This window comes from Acomys minous (genome assembly GCF_964271855.1).
Source record: "Acomys minous genome assembly, chromosome: 14".
Lineage (NCBI taxonomy): Eukaryota > Metazoa > Chordata > Mammalia > Rodentia > Muridae > Acomys > Acomys minous.
Window position 1 is genome coordinate 81,210,756 of NC_140496.1, and position 19,817 is coordinate 81,230,572.

At 38.7% G+C, this 19,817-nt stretch overlaps 1 protein-coding gene across 1 annotated transcript in view; it reads left to right on the forward strand.

Moving 5' to 3' along the window:
* NDST4 (N-deacetylase and N-sulfotransferase 4) overlaps nucleotides 1-19,817 on the forward strand; it is a 292,909-nt gene that overhangs the window by 255,394 nt on the left and 17,698 nt on the right. The window contains exons 8-9 of the mRNA XM_084757602.1: nucleotides 9,463-9,559; nucleotides 18,587-18,710. Of these exons, the coding sequence (XP_084613728.1) occupies nucleotides 9,463-9,559; nucleotides 18,587-18,710 (221 nt within the window). The remainder of the gene's footprint in view (nucleotides 1-9,462; nucleotides 9,560-18,586; nucleotides 18,711-19,817) is intronic.

A 19,817-nucleotide genomic window follows, 5' to 3' on the forward strand; every position in this document is an offset into this window, starting at 1 on the left:
GTCCAGCACTAACTCCCCAGGTCTTGCTGGGTCTCTGGACCTGGTCTCCTGTGACACCTACACAAAGTCCCAATGCGTAGCTTGTGGAACATTTCTTATCTGTGCCCTGCCCCTCTGGGTTCTCCAACCCACAACAGCACTCTGCTTTGTCAACATTTGTTAGCACCCCCACCCACCCACCCACCTACCCAAATACACTGTTCACTGCTGAGAAGATTCAGCCTAGGGAGGCAGTGAGGGCATGATAGAGCCAAACAGTGCACATCATGATGTGCCAGGAGACAGAAGAATGGGTAATAACTTCTTTCTTCTTGCACCTTACGTTCATCTCGGTCCCCCAGCCCATGAGATGAGACCATTCAGGGTGGGTCTTCCTTCCTCAGGCATATAGCTCAGCACATGTCTTTACAGGTATACTTTATAGGAGTATCACAGCCTTCTAGATGCTTCTAAGTCCACCGGGGTTGCTGTCTTGGCAAACTAAAAAAGAGGGGAAAAGAGTAAAGAAAGATAGATGTTGGTTTACAGAGAGAATAGCAGACAACATTTTTACAAGATAATGAAGAATAGAAAGATATAAAGCTAGGAAAAGAACCTGTTTTTGAGACAGGGAAGCTCTGAATGGCTTTCCGGCAGTGAACAGCAGTGCCTTGATTGGCAAGAGGCAGGGTTTGTTTGTAAATGAAGCTAATGAAAAGATTATGAGTGATGAAATTATCCCACTTCAAGAGGAAAATAGTATTTTCAAACCTCTGGTCTATCTGGTTTTTTGTTTATTTGTTGGTTTTTGTTTTGTTTTTTCTTTTGTTTTCAGCCTTATAGTGAAATCACCAATGTAGTTATGACACAGACATCATCTTTTTATTAATTAAAGTCATTTTAATAATTGAGACAGTTTAATTACTTTTCCAGTGAAAAGTTGTCTACGCATTAACATCCTACCTCCTTAATCCACAACACTGTTTTTTATATGCTCAGGAATGCTCTTCAAATACGGAAATAACTCTCCCCAGTTTTAATTGTTTCATTTTTAGTGAAGCACACCACCATTTTGATTCTACAAGCTGTCAGAGACTGTGAAAACTGAGGATGACATAAAATCTTAGCTTTTCTATTTCCTATCAATCATTTTCAGATATGTTCTTATCAAGAGCCTAATTTACCAATTTACCACAGAAATACTTCCTAGGATGTAGTCAGTAAAAAAAAAGGGGGCAGATAACTCCTTAAACATAATGAAATATATATTAATTTCATACTTTATGTTCTAAAATAATTATAAGCTATATTGAAGCACCCCATTTAACAACAAAAAAGAAACTTGTCTTGTGTGTGCTTAATGGAAACTTCTAATAGCTTGAATGTTGGCTGTGTACACCAAACGAATAATCGCCTATTAAACCAATTGGCTCATGGGAGTTCGAAGGCCTGTTTTTTTGTTTGTTTGTTTGTTTGTTTGTTTTGTTTCTTTGTTTTTGAGTTGGGTATCTATTTTTTCTTTTCTTTTTTTTCTCCTTTATTAATTTATTCTTGTTACATCTCAATGGTTATCCCATCCCTTGTATCCTCCCATTCTTCCCTCCCTCCCATTTTCCCCTTATTCCCCTCCCCTATGACTGTTCCTGAGGGAGATTACCTCCCCCTGTATATGTTCATAGGGTATCAAGTCTCTTCTTGGTAACCTGCTGTCCTTCCTCTGAGTGCCACCAGGTCTCCCCCTCCAGGGGACATGGTCAAAGGTGAGGCACCAGAGTATGTGAGAAAGTAATATCCCACTCTCCACTCTACTGTGGAGACTGTCCATTGGCTAGATCTGGGTAGGGGTTTAAGGTTTACCACCTGTATTGTCCTTGGCTGGTGCCTTAGTTTGAGCGGGACCCCTGGGCCCAAATCTGCCTATCATAATGTTCTACTTGTAGGCTTCTAGGACCCTCTGGATCCTTCTACTTTGCCATTCTCCCATGATTCTCTCATCTAGAGTCCCACTAGAATGTCCTCCCCTCTGTCTCAGTTTCCTGGTAAGTGAAGGCTTTCGTGGGACATGCCCTATAGGATATTTATAAAAATGCAAACAGTAGCAAAAAGTTTTGTATAAAGTGGCCTGCAGCCATTTGTTAGTAGAGAGAGTGATAAAACAAATGAAACCCTCTGGGTTTTCCTAAGAAAACATTTCTTAGGAAATACTAAGAGTAACCACTTACCTTAATGAATACAGCTCTAGTATAGTAGTCAAGACATAGGTGGTTTGGGGTAAATTAGAGATAGCTTGTGTCTACAGTAGCATTGCTGAGAATTTCACCTACCCCAGTCACACACACAGAACCATGGCCCTCACCGGTCAGCCCATGCCTACAGGCTGGTGCTTATCCTATGCCTCTCTGCTATTTGATGATTTCGTAGTGAACTCTGAAAAATAATGAGACCACCAGGTGCCACAGGAGATCTGTGAAAAGAGTTCTTATTGGTCAGCACTCTCAGGAAGGCCAGGCTCTCCCGAGCTGTTTAGGGACACAGAGGGGATTCAAGAAATATAGGTACAGTCAGAATCTGAGATCAGGACTGTTTCCCACAGGTACCACGAGGATTTATTGATCGAAGCACTGAGAATAAACATCCCTATCTCATTAAAATATCTCATCAGTGCGTGTAAATTGTATAAGGCATAAGTGACAGTGACAGAAAGTTGCAAGTCACTCCACTGTGCGGTGAAGCCTTGGCAACAGCTCTTTACAGATGTGTGCAAGGAAGAAACCCAACAAGCAGAAGTTTCAAAACACCTTCATGTAGAGAAGGGAAAGAGTAATAGTTACGAATGCCTTTTATATCGTTGTTGCACCAGCGAGGGTGGAACAGCGGAAGGCAAGCGGATGGGGAAACGAAGAGAAGAGCAAAGTCTGTGGTTTGTGGTTAATGAAACAGCCCTTCCATCACTGGGGTGTAGATAGGGCCTCTCGCTATTTGGAACAGGCATGTGACCCACACTGCACTAACCACTACCCAACTGATGATTGCACGGTAGTCTGGAAGGAGCCGGTGGAGAAGCAAGGAAAACAGCAAGACTCTCGGAAGCACAGAGTACTGTAGGCTTGGACTAACCAGGTCTCCTGGGAACAAAAGTCCTTCTCCTGTCTGTGAAAGCATGCCCTTCGGAATGAATTAGACGGCATGACAATTTCAAGATCCATGTTTTACTTCCTGGGTGGGGGCGTGGTTTCATTAGTATTGGCTTCGGTTTTTAACTCTTGCTTTTTTGCTGCAGAGAATTTTCCACGTACAGTACTTATGTACTTGCTTAAAAGTAAAATTGCTTCGGATATTCCACTTACCAACCCCCTTCCCCAGTCACCTGGCATCATGAGGGCAGAGTAGCAGATTTTCAGCCTGGCACTGTAAGCATAGATTGCCTGAAGCAATTTTAACTTAATTTTGTTTTCAAAGTTTAAATATATCTATACTCCTCGATACATAAGGCAGTAACTCGCTGTTTATTGTGATTTATTATCATGCGTTTATATCAGTTACACGCGGATAGGCATATTGCAGAATGAGATGGATTCTACATAAGTGCCCTGTCATGTCCTGACTTTTAAAATTAAAACAATAGAACTAGAACAGAGCATAAAAGTGAAGGAACTGCTTCTGTCACTGCCTGAAAAGATGCTACGACCTGCATTCTTACCTTACTGTCATTCCCTTTGCCTCTGTCTCTCCGTCCTCTCCTCCCACCACCCCTCCCCACAATTTAACTGCAGAGACAACTCCAGCTTCAGAGTCCAAATTCGAACTACCTTGCTGTGTGACCTTCAGTAAGACCAAAATAAAACCCTTCGAATCTTACCTTTCTCCGCTATAAAGAAGGGATAATAAAAATCTGTCTTGCCAAGTTACTTTGAGGATTAGAAATAATCTATGTCAAGCAAATGCCTGGAATGTTGAAAGTGATCAATAAAAGTTGGATATCATATTCATTGGCATTGAAATAATCAGACAATATCTTGAAACAGCATAGGGAAAGTCTAAACAAGCGCTAGCAGAATGCAAAATAGAAAATGCAAATACTTTGTCAATACAGTTGTAACGAACAGGCAGGGGGGCCCCCCTCGATATGCCAGGGAAGAGGTGACAGCAGAAATAGAGGCAGCCGGAAAGGCCCAAGGGAGTTAGAATGGAGATACAGCACAGTCATAAAGAAGACAGTCGGCCGAGCTGTGAGCACTGGGCCGGGACCATAACAAACCTGTGGGGAGGTCTGAAATGATGTCAACTCTTAATTCTAGCAAAGCAGTTGGAGCAGTGGGCACCCTACCATCTTAGTACCCAAATAATTGCACGTATAGCTTGTATCTCTTAGTGCAATATCTAAGTACATTAATTTAACCAGTGTTCTTTGACAGCTAGGGGAAATTTATTTCTCTCTCTCTCTCTCTCTCTCTCTCTCTCTCTCTCTCTCTCTCCCTCTTGTTTTTTTTCCCTCTGTCTCTTTGTGTGTGTGAGAGAAAGAAATTTTAATTTTTACATTTAGTGTGTGTGTGTGTGTGTGTGTGTGTGTGTGTGTGTGTGTGTGTTTGTGTATCCATTTACATGTAACTTCACAAATGGAAGGAAGAAGACAAACTGTGGAATTGTCGTATCTCTCCCTCTACGATATGGATTCTTAAAATTTTTAAATTACTTTGTTAGGCTTGGTGGCAAGCCCTTAGCCTGCTGAGCCATTTTGCTTGCCCAGAAAGCTTTCATTCCATCAATTATAAGGTAGAAATATGAGCAAGGAAGACATGCACTGTGATATGTGAACCTAAGCACCCTCCTTAACATATAAAAACCAGGAAGGCTCTCACTGATTGGCAACAGGCTTTGCTTGGTGGCACTCAGTAATGCCTTCATTTGTTCTGCCTTGTGCTAAGCTGTAAGAAATCTGCATTTGACCAAATAAAGGGCCAGCCCTAATGCTGGCTTCTATTGAGTTGTGTGTCGAGAAATTCAGTAACCATAGGTCCTGAACACTTCTTAATTGCTGAAAATACAGCAGAGGGACTAAAATCTACAAACAAAGCAGGTCATACATGTCATACAAGGAAAGGTACATGTAAGTTCTAAATTGGACTGCACAGATACATATTAAGATCTCAGTTTCAGGGATGCCATGAGAGACAGTATTTAGGATAGTAAAGAGTTCTGTGTGCTTGTTTCTCACAGAATTTGGAAAACTAATGTCTACACAGCTCGTATCATTCTAGATTTTATGCGTGCATCAGAATCCATCTGTACACGCTGCCTGATATTTCCTGTGTCTTCTGGAAGTGGGCATGTCAGTCACTCAATCTGCAAGCATTTATTAAGCATTTCATGTGTTAGACTAGCTTTGATGAACACAGAACATGGCGTTACTGTCAGAGTACTTGCCAATGGACTTAAGATAAACAGCAACTATAATTTAACTGTACACAATTATTTCATGCATGAACAAAATAAATTTGAGTATTGAAATACGAAGAAAAAAATAAGACACAAAAGTATATACAAAGCAGGGAGTGAGATATTGCTATGTACCCATGAGAAAGCAACAGACCTATTGATAGTTGCTCATAATAGTCTAATCCATTGGCCAAATTAAATTCCCTTGGCTCAAGCCATCTTAATAGGGCAAAGAAAAAGAGGAGGCTTATATAGAATAAGATAATAAGCACCCTTTTATATACAGCATGCTTTTATTATTTTAGAACTAGTAACGAATTCAATGTGTAGAAAAACCATATGTGGTAGAAACTATTAATCATTGTTTTACAAATAAAGAAACTGAGGTCTAGGGATTTAAGACCATTGATTAAAACACAGAAAGGCCCTGGGCTCAGGTTCTTGCTGACTGGGCTAAGGGGAATTGGGAGTGGGTGTTAGCATAAACTAGAAAAATTGACAAAACTTTGACTATTAACTGGGTAAAGAAATTGGGCGTTGAACAGGAAAATAAATTATTCAAAGACGGTGAAGCAGACTCTCCTCTTTCTATGAGAGAGAACGTAGTATGACTGACGCACTAGACATTCCGAGCAGAGCTAATGCATCAAGTGGCACTCACTGTGGTCCAGGAGCAGGCATCAACCACTTGTTGCCTGTACACCGAAGAGAGAGGAAGCACATGCAAAGGATGAAGGAACTACGGTCGCTACAGACCACTGGCTGTTTCAGTGGTGTTTCACTACAAGGCACAGCAGAACAGTCCAGCTGAAGCAAGGAGTGTATCAATCCTCATTCCATCTCAAGCTTTACTTTTCATGAAAGAGAACACTGAAGCACATTACATGAGATTAGGGGTGATGCTGTACAGTGGCATTCAAATACACTGTGGTTGAAACAAGACAGAAATGTGATTCTCACTCCTGTAGCTGTCCTAAAGGGATCACTGCAGGAAACACAGACAGATGTGTCTCATACGGTCATCTAGAGCACGGGACCAGTAAGTTCTCCCACCTATGGTTTTCACCTCTGAGTGCAAAGCAGGCTTATTCTTCAGTTATAGCCATTTTGTCGCCAACAATAATTGAAAAGGAAGAAACCCAGAAGTGGTTTTAATCTTAAAAAGAGACTTCCTGTCCTTGTCACACTTTCAATAGTGTAAGAGTTTTTTCATCAGAAGACAGATTCAAGAGAGGCTGTGGAATGTAATCTCTAGTTAGATGACCTGGGAACTAAGTAAAATAAGGAATGTTTCATCATTAACTAAAAACAATAACAAATTAAAAGTAAATAAATGCTGCTAGACCAGCCTTCTTTGCCACTGTAGAAAACCACAGCTAGAGTTAACCTAAGCCTAGATAATTGGGGGTTGAAGATGTAATAATGAAAAGAAATATTATAAACGATAGATGATGTTCAATGTAAAAAGGATTTCATGTTTTTACATTTTTAAAAGAAGACACGTTATCTTTAATAGCTTACATTTAACACCAATTTCTGATTTTATTTTTAATGCATGAATTCATTGGAAAATCCATGCAGTATTTCTTAATTTTTTCTCTAACTAAATTATCACATGCAGCAACATCAATGGTCTTGAAGAATTGTTGATCTTGAACCCAAAATGCAATATCTGTATCATGTCTCCCCTCCCAAGGCTCAGAAATAATGGAGCAAAGTAGGAGAGGAAGTTTGTGAAAACCAGAGGCAATGGGTTACTACCACAAAAGGGTTCTCGAGGTAGAACTGGAAGTTGCATGTTTCAGATCACAGTGCTTGCGGCAGCATGTCCAAGATCTTGTCAAGATAAAGCCTCACGCAATCCTAGCATGGATGAGGGGAGTGGTAATAAAGTCTCACCATGGCTGAGGCGCTATTGAAGTTGATAGATGCTACAAAGCTTAAGGGAATCTTCTTCAGGGATTCAGGAGATGAGAGGCTGAACATGCTCCAACAGATCCCCAGTGCAGGCACATACAGGCTTTCAGAATGGATCACATGAAGTTGGAAGAGAAAAATGATAACGAGGAATTATAGGGTAGGACATGGGGTGAATTTGATCAAAGCATACTTAACACGAATAAATGGAATTTGAAAGAAAAAAATGATAATATTGTCATATTTATACTTCAAGATAGTCTCAATGGGAGTGGGATGTAAAGTGCTTTCAGATCATGTGCATTTTCAAACTGTATGAGGTGTGAATGGCAGCTGCCAAAAAAGGTGTATTTGTTAGAAGGATTTACAAAGGAAACATTTTTTTTTTTTGGAGGAAACCCATAAGAAAAATTATGGACAGATGGAAGGGAAATCTGAGTGAGCATGGGACCTCAACGAAGTATAGTCTTCCCTTGCCCTTCACGAGGAATTAGTCACACAGACAATCGTGCCACCTGAGAGGAGTGGGTCCTCCTATAACCTCATATTGAACACTGGATATGGCCCATCCCTGAGAAGGAGGATGGGATGCATAGTGTGACCTGCCAGTCAGATGGCACTAAGCATTCATCCAAAACCCATTTTCATCATGAGCCCAGTCCTGAACACCATTAACAGCTGAAGGTCCGGGAAAGCCTGTGGCCTGCTGACATTTTCAATGGACAGAAAAGCAACCTCCTCAGGAAATACTACATGCTGGTTCACTTCCACTTGTTTCTTACATTGGTTGACTTCAAGTGGGCAGTTTTTACACGATTTCCAAGAACCCACTCCTTAGGAAACCTTAAAGATGCTTGTTTTGGGAATCTGTTGTTCAGTTGCTATGTTTGTTGCCAAAGTAGTAGCCAAAATTCCCCTCCATCCTTGTCTTCTGTTGTGGTTCTTCTTGCTTTGGGCTCATTTTTTATTACTCGAAGTCTTACCTGGTGGCTCTGGCACTGTCTTGGGACACTAACCATCTTCTTCCCTGTTAGCTGTCCTCTTGAGAGTTTCTCCAGGCATTCTGTCAGAAAAGGTCAGTGCCCAAGAAAAAAGACCTTAATTTGTGAGGCATTGTGCTTTCATTTTAACAGTGAGGTGGGTTTTTTATTTGTTCATTTGTTTTGTTTTGTTATGAGAAAATAATTTTAACCAAATGAATTTTAAACTTTAAAAAGAAAAGATTTAAAACCATAGTGATATGTATTTGTAATCCCAAGTGCTTGGAAGGTCCAAGCAGGATGACCACTTGGACTCAAGAATTTGAGGCCAGTCACATCCCAATAAGCTTTAAAAAAGCATTTCCTAGGAATAATATATTCACTGTACTAGCACTTTTACTCTCTCATCTTTTAAAATAAAAATTTAAATCAGTAAGTGAGATTAAACAAATTAACTAGTAAGTGTCAAAATGACATAAAAGGTTTCAGTTTTGCATTCTTTAATTGAAAAATGGAGGCTTGTTTGTGTAAACATTTCTTGGCAGGTCTAGCATCATTAATTGGATAAAACATCCATTCTGTCCTAGAATGGAATATTGAAAGCTATGATTTTTACCTACATTTGTCAGAATAGTAGGAAGAATTATAATTTAAAACAACTCATCTAACTGGTATCATCTTCAGAAACATGTGTCAAAGAAAGTAATCTTGAATTGAAGATAAAGTATCCAGCCTCCAATATACTGATGTGTCAATTTTGAAAAAGAATAAGAAAATAAGCTGTGAAATTATAGTTACATGAGGCGCAGTCAACTTAAAGCCCCTTTAATACACAGGCATAAAACATAGGCCACAGGTAGAGTAGGGTCTCTGTTACTATCTGTCATAGATCACGTGAACTTCACAGCAGGACTGATTTGAGGGTGTGCTCTATCCAGCTTTGGGTAGGGGTACCAGCTAATCACCACACAAGGAAGGGATTTGGGAACCAATGAACCAGGACAGAGTGTAATGCCCAGGAGATCAGGCAAAACTCTCCTCCTGTCTTCTTTGAAACATTGTTAAGTCATCCTGTCTTCTTTGAAACATTGTTAAGACACATGGGAACCAGGATTCAGTGTTCAGCAAGATATGCTATTCTCTCTTGCAGAATCCATGTGATGATAAACGACACAAGGACATCTGGTCGAGGGAGAAAACTTGTGATCATTTGCCAAAATTCCTTGTAATTGGGCCACAGAAAACAGGTAAGGCTAGGTCGTGATGCTTCTTGCCCTGTTGTCATTATACATGTGACATTACAGTATGGGATCTTGTTTTGTGACCTGTGCAAGCTTGTTGTTGAGTTTCTGTACCTCTTCGTGATACAACTTTTATCCTACAGTCCTCAAAAAGATGCTACTGTTGCCGTTAAGGAGGCTTGAACACTAAATATTCTAGATATGGGGTTTTAAATTGTTTAACACGCATATCAACGTTTTGACAAAGTTTTGATGTCACCGTTTCCCTGGATTTTAATTTTTGTGACTTTGTCTAATTAATTCTCAAGTTAAGTTGTAAAAAGGTGATTTATTATTCAGACTCAGACTGTTTTACACACTGTACAGCAGCTTGCATTGATTTCTGTTCAGAACTATGGTTGCTATTACTCACAAATTATTTTATATGTGTGTTGTTAAAAATAATCATTAAGCATTAATGTGCTGTAGACTTGTTTTCTGCTATGCCCCAATTTCCCCAGCCCTTGGTATTTTCCTTTGCACTGAAGGACAACTGTGTAAGGATGCAGTAAAAGAGACTGAAAGTATTTCACCAATGAGATGACACTTTCAATTAGAATATTTTACACTTTCTTCAGTGTGTGACAGTTTTATATACTTTGCTTATATCCTGATTAATTAAAGTTTTTATTGAGTAGCTGTATTTTGAATTCACTACTTGGACTTGAAGCACTTTCACCAGGGAGAGCACAAACCATAACACAAAGCAAACAGTCACAGTAAATATGCCTGCTGCACAGAAGATATTTGTAATACAAGCAAGTAGATCATTTTAAAGGTTGTGGGCAAAATTTCTCGACTATTAGATATTGGCCGTAGAAATCTTTTCTTCCTCTAGGGATGTAAATTGCATTACAACAGCATGTTAACACATGTGCAGGGAGGGAGAAAATACAACACATATTTTCAGATATATCATGTTTCTGTTGTTTAAAATGTGCATTAATTTCCTGCAACTCTCTGCAGCACTGCTAACTCGAGAATAAATAGTAAAGAAATAAAACACCCCTGTGTTGTAAAATTTTGTTTAAAATTTAATTTAAAGACAGGCCCTCTATCATTTGTCATCGAATATTATTACTTCTTAGTTATTCTAGAAAACCACACATTATTAACCATAAATCTTGTTCCTCCTTATTATTTGTATTTATAATACCAATATGTTATACCTTTATTTTTTAATATATTTCCTATCCATATGGCAATGATAAAACTCTTAGTAGTTTTTTTCCTCAGATCAAAGGAATTGTATGTCAATGTTCACGTGGAATGAATATATTATTCTAATATAAATATGGTTCTAATAATTTGAAAAATCCAACCACAGATATCTGTTCTCTATATTAGCAAGAGTTACATTGCAGTCAAGAGGTTGCAAATCCTGAAGGGGGGATCTTGGGTGTCAACTAACTTTCAGACCTTGAGCACACTTAATTTTTGCCCCATGATACATTCGCTTCTTGAAATAAAAATGAGGTGCAAAAATAAGCCTAAAACACACACTGGATCATAGATGGAATCCTTTGTTGAAATCAACCAGGGGATGAAACTAGACAGAAGACAGAAGAGCCTAGACTTAAGGCAGTCCACATGATGTTTCTAGACGTTCTAGAAGGTTCTGCACGCATATCACTCAGAAACCGTTTTACCAGTGTGAAAGAAGTTTTCTAAAAGCAACAAGTTCAGCAGCTAATTCTAAATGCCTTTTATTCAGGATTAATTTTTTCATAATTTGCCTGCCTTAGTATGGAAATTAAAAGTAAGGGGTTGGTTGTATAAAAATAGAGTATTTTCTTGATTATTACTAAGGCAGAACTCTGTCCTCCATTTCCACAAAGTATATAAAAAGGATTGTGTAACAAATGACTGGTAATGAATGATAAAAAGAAAACATAAACACAGATATTTTATGGCAGGTGACATAGAATGCATGCCCTGTTATAAGAACACCAAGCCACAGGTCTGTCCTCCCTGGTAGCCTGCATTCCCTGCCCTTGCTGCCAAAGGACAAAAGGACACCTCACATCCTCCAGCTCCTGATGGCATGAAGATGTAGAATTCAGATTGCAGAGGCTACGATTTTCTGTTTCTCACATCCGGCTAAAATACCACAGCCACAGGAAGATTGACAATGCTTTACACTGAGTGAGGTCATAAAACATCTATTATTGGATATGCAGCGATAACTTTGAAGCATTAATTTATCTGTGCCTTGATCCAACCATGTTCAAACCCCATATAGATATTAAACTATCAATTTTCTCAACTCTCTTGTAGGCCTTAAACACAGAAATCAAGTCTCTCTGCATCTCTCCTTTTTCTTTTTCCTCATCATTATTTAATTTTTTTTTTCAAGTCTGAAAAAACAGTTATGGAGCCCCAAGATTCCATGTCCTTTCCACTTTTCAGTCTGTCTCTAACTCATTTTTCTCTAGAATTTGTGGCTCTTTTCACATTTTCTTCTTGGTTAGCCATAGTTTTCAAAAGAAATCAGATTAAGTCTTCAAAGACTGTTCTCATAACTTTAATAACTTTCTGTTTTTACTGTGTGTGAGACTCTTATTCTGGTTGACACTCAGCCTCCTCTTATTGTCCCATTCGGTTCTTAACTATTTCTCATTCTCCTTCCTTCACTGATTTACGTTAATGATTATTTCTTTTTCTTTCTTTTTTTTTTTTACTTTTTAAATTTTATTTTATTAATTTATTCTTATTACATCTCAATGGTCATCCCATCCCTTGTATCCTCCCATTTCTCCCTCCTTCCCATTTTCCCCTTACTCCCCTCCCCTATGACTGTGACTGGGGGGGACTTCCTTCCCCTGTATATATGCTCATAGGGTACCAAGTCTCTTCTTGGTAGCTTGCTATCCTTCCTCCAAGTGCCACCAGGTCTCCCCATCCAGGGGATGCGGCCAAATATGAGGCACCAGAGTATGTGTAAAAGTCATACCCCACTCTCCACTCAACTGTGGAAAATGTCCTGTCCATTGGCTAGATCTGGGTAGGGGTTTGAAGTTTATGCCTGTATTGTCCTTGGCTAGAGCCATAGTTTGAGCGGGATCCCTGGGCCCAAATCTGCCTATCATAACGGTCTTCTTGTAGGTTTCTAGGACCCTCTGGATCCTTCCAGTTTGCTATTCTCCCATGCTTCTCTCATCTAGAGCCCCAATAAGATGAATGATTATTTCTTAAATAATAAGCTTTCAAACGGGTGTTAGGCTTGTATATGGATTGTTTTTTAACTCTTTGAAATTCTGTCAAAAAACAGTTGGCTTAGGTTCTTTTTTTTTTTAATTTTATTTTTAATTTTTTATTAATTTATTCTTGTTACATCTCAATGGTTATCCCATCCCTTGTATCCTCCCATTCCTCCCTCCCTCCCATTTTCCCCCTACTCCCCTCCCCTATGACTGTGACTGGGGGGGGGGACTTCCTCCTCCTGTATATGCTCATAGGGTACCAAGTCTCTTCTTGGTAGCCTGCTGTCCTTCCTCTGAGAGCCACCAGGTCTCCCCCTCCTGGGGACAGTGGGTATGACTTTCACACATACTCTGGTGCCTCATATTTGGCTTAGGTTCTTTCACTTCACTAACATGAAAATCAAAGGTAGTTTTCCCAGTGTAGGCATGTGTGAGATCCTGTGTGCCATGTCTGCACACCTCTAAAAATTACAGTTCTAGACATTTTAGCCATGGAGACTTATAGTCAAAGCTCTCATGGCTAGACACCTACTCCACTAGGGTGCTCAGGTCTGAGGAAGCAGTGAATCTTTAAAGCCAGGAGCCTTGTACCCCACAGCTGTAGGTCACAACTACCAATGTCAGGAGTGGCCCCCTGCCACAACATATGAAGCCTTTTGTAACTTCAAAATCAACGAAATTCCCTGTTTCAGTGATTCAACTCTTTGCAGCCCTTTGTTCTCAGTTCTTAGATCTTCTTTCCTGTTGCTTCCTGATATTTCCACCATTTTGTAGTTTCCAAAGTATTTTTTGTCCACTGTTATCTTTTGGAACATTTTAGCTACATTCTGGTACTCAGTAAACAAACAGTGGGCTTTCAAAGTCACTAGCTCTACACTGTGTAGCTAGTGTTGTGGTATCTGAACTTTGAATGTTAAAGACATCAATAATAGCCTGCAGGGCCTCTACCTGGACTACATCTAGATGTTGGTGTCCAGAGCTGGAAACCCAGAATTCCATCCATTTTCAGTGTTACTATGTTAGCCATCACTAGCCAGCATAAAGACAACTTAACACAATGAGAAGGATGTTGTTGAGACCCAGATCCAAGATGGCTCCCCATGAGGTACTGTAGCCACCACATTGTAACCTGGATATCTAGAGCTCTGCCTTCAGCTTAACTGAAACTATCTAGTTGCCCTATCTATCCTTGAGATCAAGAAACAGTCCAAAGCGACTTTGTTTTCTGTGACTTCGTGAATATGTTTCTCTTATTCAGATTGGCATATTTCTTCTAGAATCTTCTGTAGAGCTGGCATAGTAGTCATATGCTTCTTTATCTGTTTATTTTTTATTTCTTTTTCAATTTTAACAGATGGTTTTGCTTATTATAATAATCTTGGTTGGTATTTGTGGGTTTTAGGGCTTAGAATAATATGTCTTTTCAGGCTTTCTGGCTTTAAAGGTTTGTGTCAATTTATCAAATGTTATTTTTTTTATAATATTCAGAAATGTACTACTCCATAGTAGGTTTAGATATTGATTTTTTTCTTTTGCTTATCTGACATTTGGGATTACAATCTCTAGCCCATGTCTTCTGGTTATAAGATATAGTCCTTTATCTTCAGCATCTCTGTCTAGGAGCTTGGAATAAGTTTACCCTAGCACTGAGAAATTCTGGAATATGATGACATCATAAACCAAGTAACCTAAGAAAATCTACAGAACATTTCACCTAAACACTGAAAAATACCATTCCTTTCAGCAACACATCAAACTTTCTCCAAAATTTAACACATTAGGACATAAGTCCCAACTCATATAAAAATGGAAATAACAGTATGAATTCTGAGTGCACTGGAATAAAACTGGCAATAGAAATGAGCAAAAGTAAATAAACTAAAAAGAACAAAACAATACCCTCTGAATGTGAATTATATTTGTGTCAAGGAAGAAGTCAAGAAGGAAATTTTTAAAATTCTTAGGATTTAATGAAAATGAAATGATAACATTCCAAAATATTTGGAAATAATAATATCTATAGTCCTATGAACCTATATTGGAAAATATGAAAATCCTCAAAGCATTAATGATATATCTTAATGTCCTTCAAAAACAAAAGAGCATTCTTATAAAGTAAAAGAGAAGATATAACCAACATCATGGCTAAAATTAATAAAATAGAAAATAGTGTCAGGGGTTGGCTCTCTCCCATGGGTTAGATTTTTGGTTGGACCAGGGATTGGCTGGACATTTCCTCAATCTCTGCTTTATCTGGGCTGGAGAGGTGGCTCAGAGGTTAGGTAGTGAGCACTGATTGTTCTTCCAGAGGTCCTAAGTTCAATTCCCAGCAACCACATGGTGGACCATAACCATCTATAATGAAAGCTGGTGTCCTCTTCTGGAGTACAGGCATATAGGCATGCAGGACACTGTACATAATAAAAACATAAATCTTTTTCTAAATATGGTTATCTTTTAATCTCCAGATATATGAATTTCATTTGAAATACCTATAGAAGCGAGGAAATTGGCAAAGTGCAGGGAGGGGAAGCATTCAGGAGCAGGGAAATAGTGTGAAGTGGTATGAAGGATCAAAGGAGACTAATAGAACAGGAAGGGTTAGATTGTGAGGGGAACAGTCTAGAAGAGGGATAAGTAACACAAATTGTCTCTCAAAAAGTAATATAGAAATCTATTAAATATAAACTTAAGTACATGCATAAATAAAAAAGTTTATGTGTAGTTACCCCAGAATGGAGCAACCAAATCCCTACTAGGCAACATAGCCTGAAATAGCCATTGGCAGATATAGTTACCATCTTTGGAGCTATTGCCAAGTAAGGTCCCATCAGTCAAACATTAGAAGTCGTTGCCAACATCCATGGCTCCCTTTTAGGTCTTGATGGTAAGACTCTATTGCTAAAGATACTACATGCTTGAACCATAGAACATGGAGACATCCAGTTGGTTCTGACCCATAAGTTCATCCATGCTGGTTAGCTTTCATGGGTCTGAATACTGTTATCCATGCTACTAGAAGAGGGAAAAAGGAATCATCAGTTTTATCTAGCTCTGTATTCTGAGTACTACAATAACTATCCTGGAAAACACACACACACGCACGCACGCACACGCACACGCACACACACACACAGTTGCAATAGTGGCATTCACATTATGAGAGTAACCAACTAACCAACTACTCATTGTCTGGACCCTGACTCTGCAGATAGACAGGCTGTGGGCCTTACAGAAGAAATTATTGGGAGTAAACTATCTACTAGTGACTTCTTATTATACCCATAAATTAAGCAGCTCTTTTTTTTTCAATAGATGACAATTAACAGACAGACCCTAAACTAATTAAAGAGTATATAATGACTACTGTAGAAAGTGCAGGTATAAATTGGATATCTATATTTAACACTCTTCCCCAGTGCTCAGAGATTAGAGGGTGTGGAATACTATTTATTCAAGAGACTATGGGTAGCACAAATTGGGTTTGATGGCCTAAAAAAAAAAAAAAAAAAAAAAAAAAAAAAAAAAAAGCACATACACAATGTTGGGTGTTTAGAGAAGACAAATCTGGGAGGAGTAAGCAAGGTGAAGGGTGCTGCATATGATCAAAATAGATCATACAAAATTTTCAAAGAACTAATAAAAGTGCAATAAAAAATATTATTAAATGGCTAAAAAAAGAAAAAAGCTTTTGAGCTTTGTGTTGCAATTCAAAAAGCAGTACATAGAAGAAACAGCTTTGCCAACTAACCCAAAACTAAGAAGTGGCCTGCTTCTATTGCCTAAAAAGAAATGTCACATTTGTGATGGAATTTTAATTTTACTAATATATGTATATGCATGGCTTCTAGTACCACCAACTACAAGCCTTACCTAGAAACTAATCACAAGCCCTGCATTATATCAACTGTGGGCTCTTTGCCAAGACAGTTGAAAGACGCTTCCTGAATGAGAAGAGCTTCAGGCAAAGCAGGTGCATCTAAAGCTTGCATTTAAAATCTGAGAGGGGGGGGGAGAGAGAGAGAGAGAGAGAGAGAGAGAGACAGACAGACAGACAGACAGACAGACAGACAGACAGAGACAGACAGAGACAGACAGAGAGACAGAGAGACAGAGAGACAGAGACAGAGACAGAGACAGAGAGACAGAGACAGAGACAGAGACAGAGACAGAGACAGAGACAGAGACAGAGACAGAGATTACCCAGGTGTAGCTTGCCCAGCAACTAGTCTTTTAAAGCTTGTATGCCCTAGTTTGCTCTCTATTCCTGTGCTGTGATAAGCACCATGACCAAAAGCAACTTGGAAGAAAGTATTTTATCAGGCTTACATGCCCAGTTCACAGTCCATCACTGAGGGAAGTCAGAGCAGGAACTCAAGACAGATACCTCGAGTCAAGACCTGAAGAAAAAACCGTATGCTGCTTACTGGCTTGCCCCAAGCTCACATTTATCTGTTACTTATACTTTAATTCCCAATATAACCCACCCAGGGGTAGCTGGCCCATCCCAGAGTAATTATTACTCAAGAAAATTCCTCTTAGTCTAGCCTATAGGCTAACCTGACAGAAATCAGTTCTCAATTGAGGGTCCCTATTTCCATGTCTCTGGCTTGTACCTAGTTTTGTTTTTTTCATTTAAACTTTATTCAAAAAATAAATAACCATGACAGCACTCAGGTTGTCTAAGAACATTAGACAAAGAAGAGATGTCTTGGGTGACAGCTCCTGCATAAGACATTCAGATGGGATTAGCCAGAGTCTTAGAGCTGTCATACATGAGAACAAATAGCTTTTCCCTATAATTTTTTATTCAGAGGAATAATTAACTGATTATTAATTAGTTAAATGGTACTTACAAAGAAACCCAAGAAACTAAACTGTGTTTAACTTTGCTTAAATACAGTCTACCTGTCCTTTAAAGGGGTGTTATGTTTCTTATTTAATCAACCAATAAAACTTGGAGCCACATGTTAAATATGTTTAATATCCTACATGTTGAATATGCCCTCCATGAAAAGTGATGGCTCCCTTAGATGCACGGTTAGTGCCTTTCTTTAGCTACTCAAACCTCTATTCAGTCCTTCCATTACCTATGGATATGTCTCAAGTACATACATAAACTTAAGTTTCCTGTAACCTCCCTTGTATCCCCCCATTCCTCCCTCCCTCCCATTTTCCCCTTACTCCCCTCCCCTATGACTGTTCCTGAGGGGGACTTCCTCCCCCTGTGTATGCTCATAGGGTGTCAAGTCTCTTCTTGGTAGCCTGCTGTCCTTCCTCTGAGTGCCACTGGGCCTCCCCATCCAGGGAGCCAATGGACAGGACTTTCTTCATGTGGATATTTTTAAATCAAGAATTATCACCAACCATCACTCCTGTGGTATATGATGAATAGCATATCCTCTTCTATTGAGTATATTGATCTACTTGACAGAAATTAAACATCAAGCAATGATTCACCAGATTTATTTCCAAATATTAGAAAGACCTTCTATACCCGTGACACCTGACTCCAGAGGGAAATTGAAACCAGATTTCTTAAATTCTGTCTTGACAGGGTCTCTCATCCCCTTTGCTTTGGCTACATCGAATCAGATACTTAGATAAATAGAACAACAAAGACTAATATAAACACTACTGGGTTGCTATTAAAATGAAGTATCTAGTTGAAGGCAAGGAAGCACTGGAGATAATTGTTCTACTGAATATTATTTTTGGTTAAAATTTGACATTGATGTGTTGATCTCTTTGTTTGCTATCATTTAACATACTCTCTTTTCCTTTGTAATAGGAACAACAGCACTCTATTTGTTTCTCCTTATGCACCCTTCCATCATCAGCAATCTCCCTAGCCCAAAAACGTTTGAAGAAGTTCAATTTTTTAATGGCAACAACTATCACAAGGGAATCGAGTGGTAAGAATAACAACAAAAAATGAACTCCAATATTAACACATGCTCCATCATTGCAGAGCAATTACAGATGTGTGCATGGCATCTGCATAATTACAGAATAAATTTGTTATGCTCAATTCTACCACAGTGAATTAGAAATTAATTTATAATGATGATATGTTTAATCAGTGTTGCTTATAATTTGATTTGGACAGAGCAATAATGATAATATTTTTCTGGTAAGTTAATATGATTGAATAAAGAGCATTGCAGGGTATTTTTCATCAGAATTATTTATAAGGATATTTAAAATTCTCTTTAAGCATACTCTTATTTTACAGTTCCTCAATTTATTTTATTAAACACATAATTTGTCTTCACAACGATGCCTGAGGTTGCTTTATTTTGTACTCTGGGATATGAGTCTTCATTAACCACATGAGCTGTGTACGTTGGATTGCAATGTAGGCAATATTTTTCATGCAAATTATAATAGAGCTTTTCCTAAACTATATCAATTCCACTCTCACACACAGAATAAGCATTAATTGGCACTTGATAAATGATGGAAAATACTTAAAATAACAATACTTTCCACAAGCTAAAATTAATAAACTTAATACTGGAGATGGTGTTCACTCTGGGGAAATTTTTCTGGCTATATCCCAACTTTCCAAGAAATTATGAACCTAGATTTGATTTGTACTTCCTAAGCATATAGGAAAATCTCATGTGAGGAAAATTCCATTCAATGCACAATTTGTAGCATGTAATTTTGTGTGCTACCGTAACACATGAACCTTCTAGAATTAATGCCTGACAAGGGCAAAGCCAGTGAGCAGATCTCACTCCTCATCCCGAGTGACACCCTGTTCTCTCTGCAGCTAAGATGCTACCTCCCTGTCTTACTTCTACATTTTTGGATTGCATGAAAATTATTAAAGAAAAAAAAGCAATTTTCTCTTATCTCTGAGCTCAAATGGAACACAAATTTTAAAGCAAGAATACAGATGAGATTCTTCAGCACTCTTCATTTGGGAAACATAATAACAAATGTCAAAGAGGAAAATAAGTGTCTTATATGAATTCTTAATTGCTCTCATTATTTTTTTTCTAGAGCATTTGAGG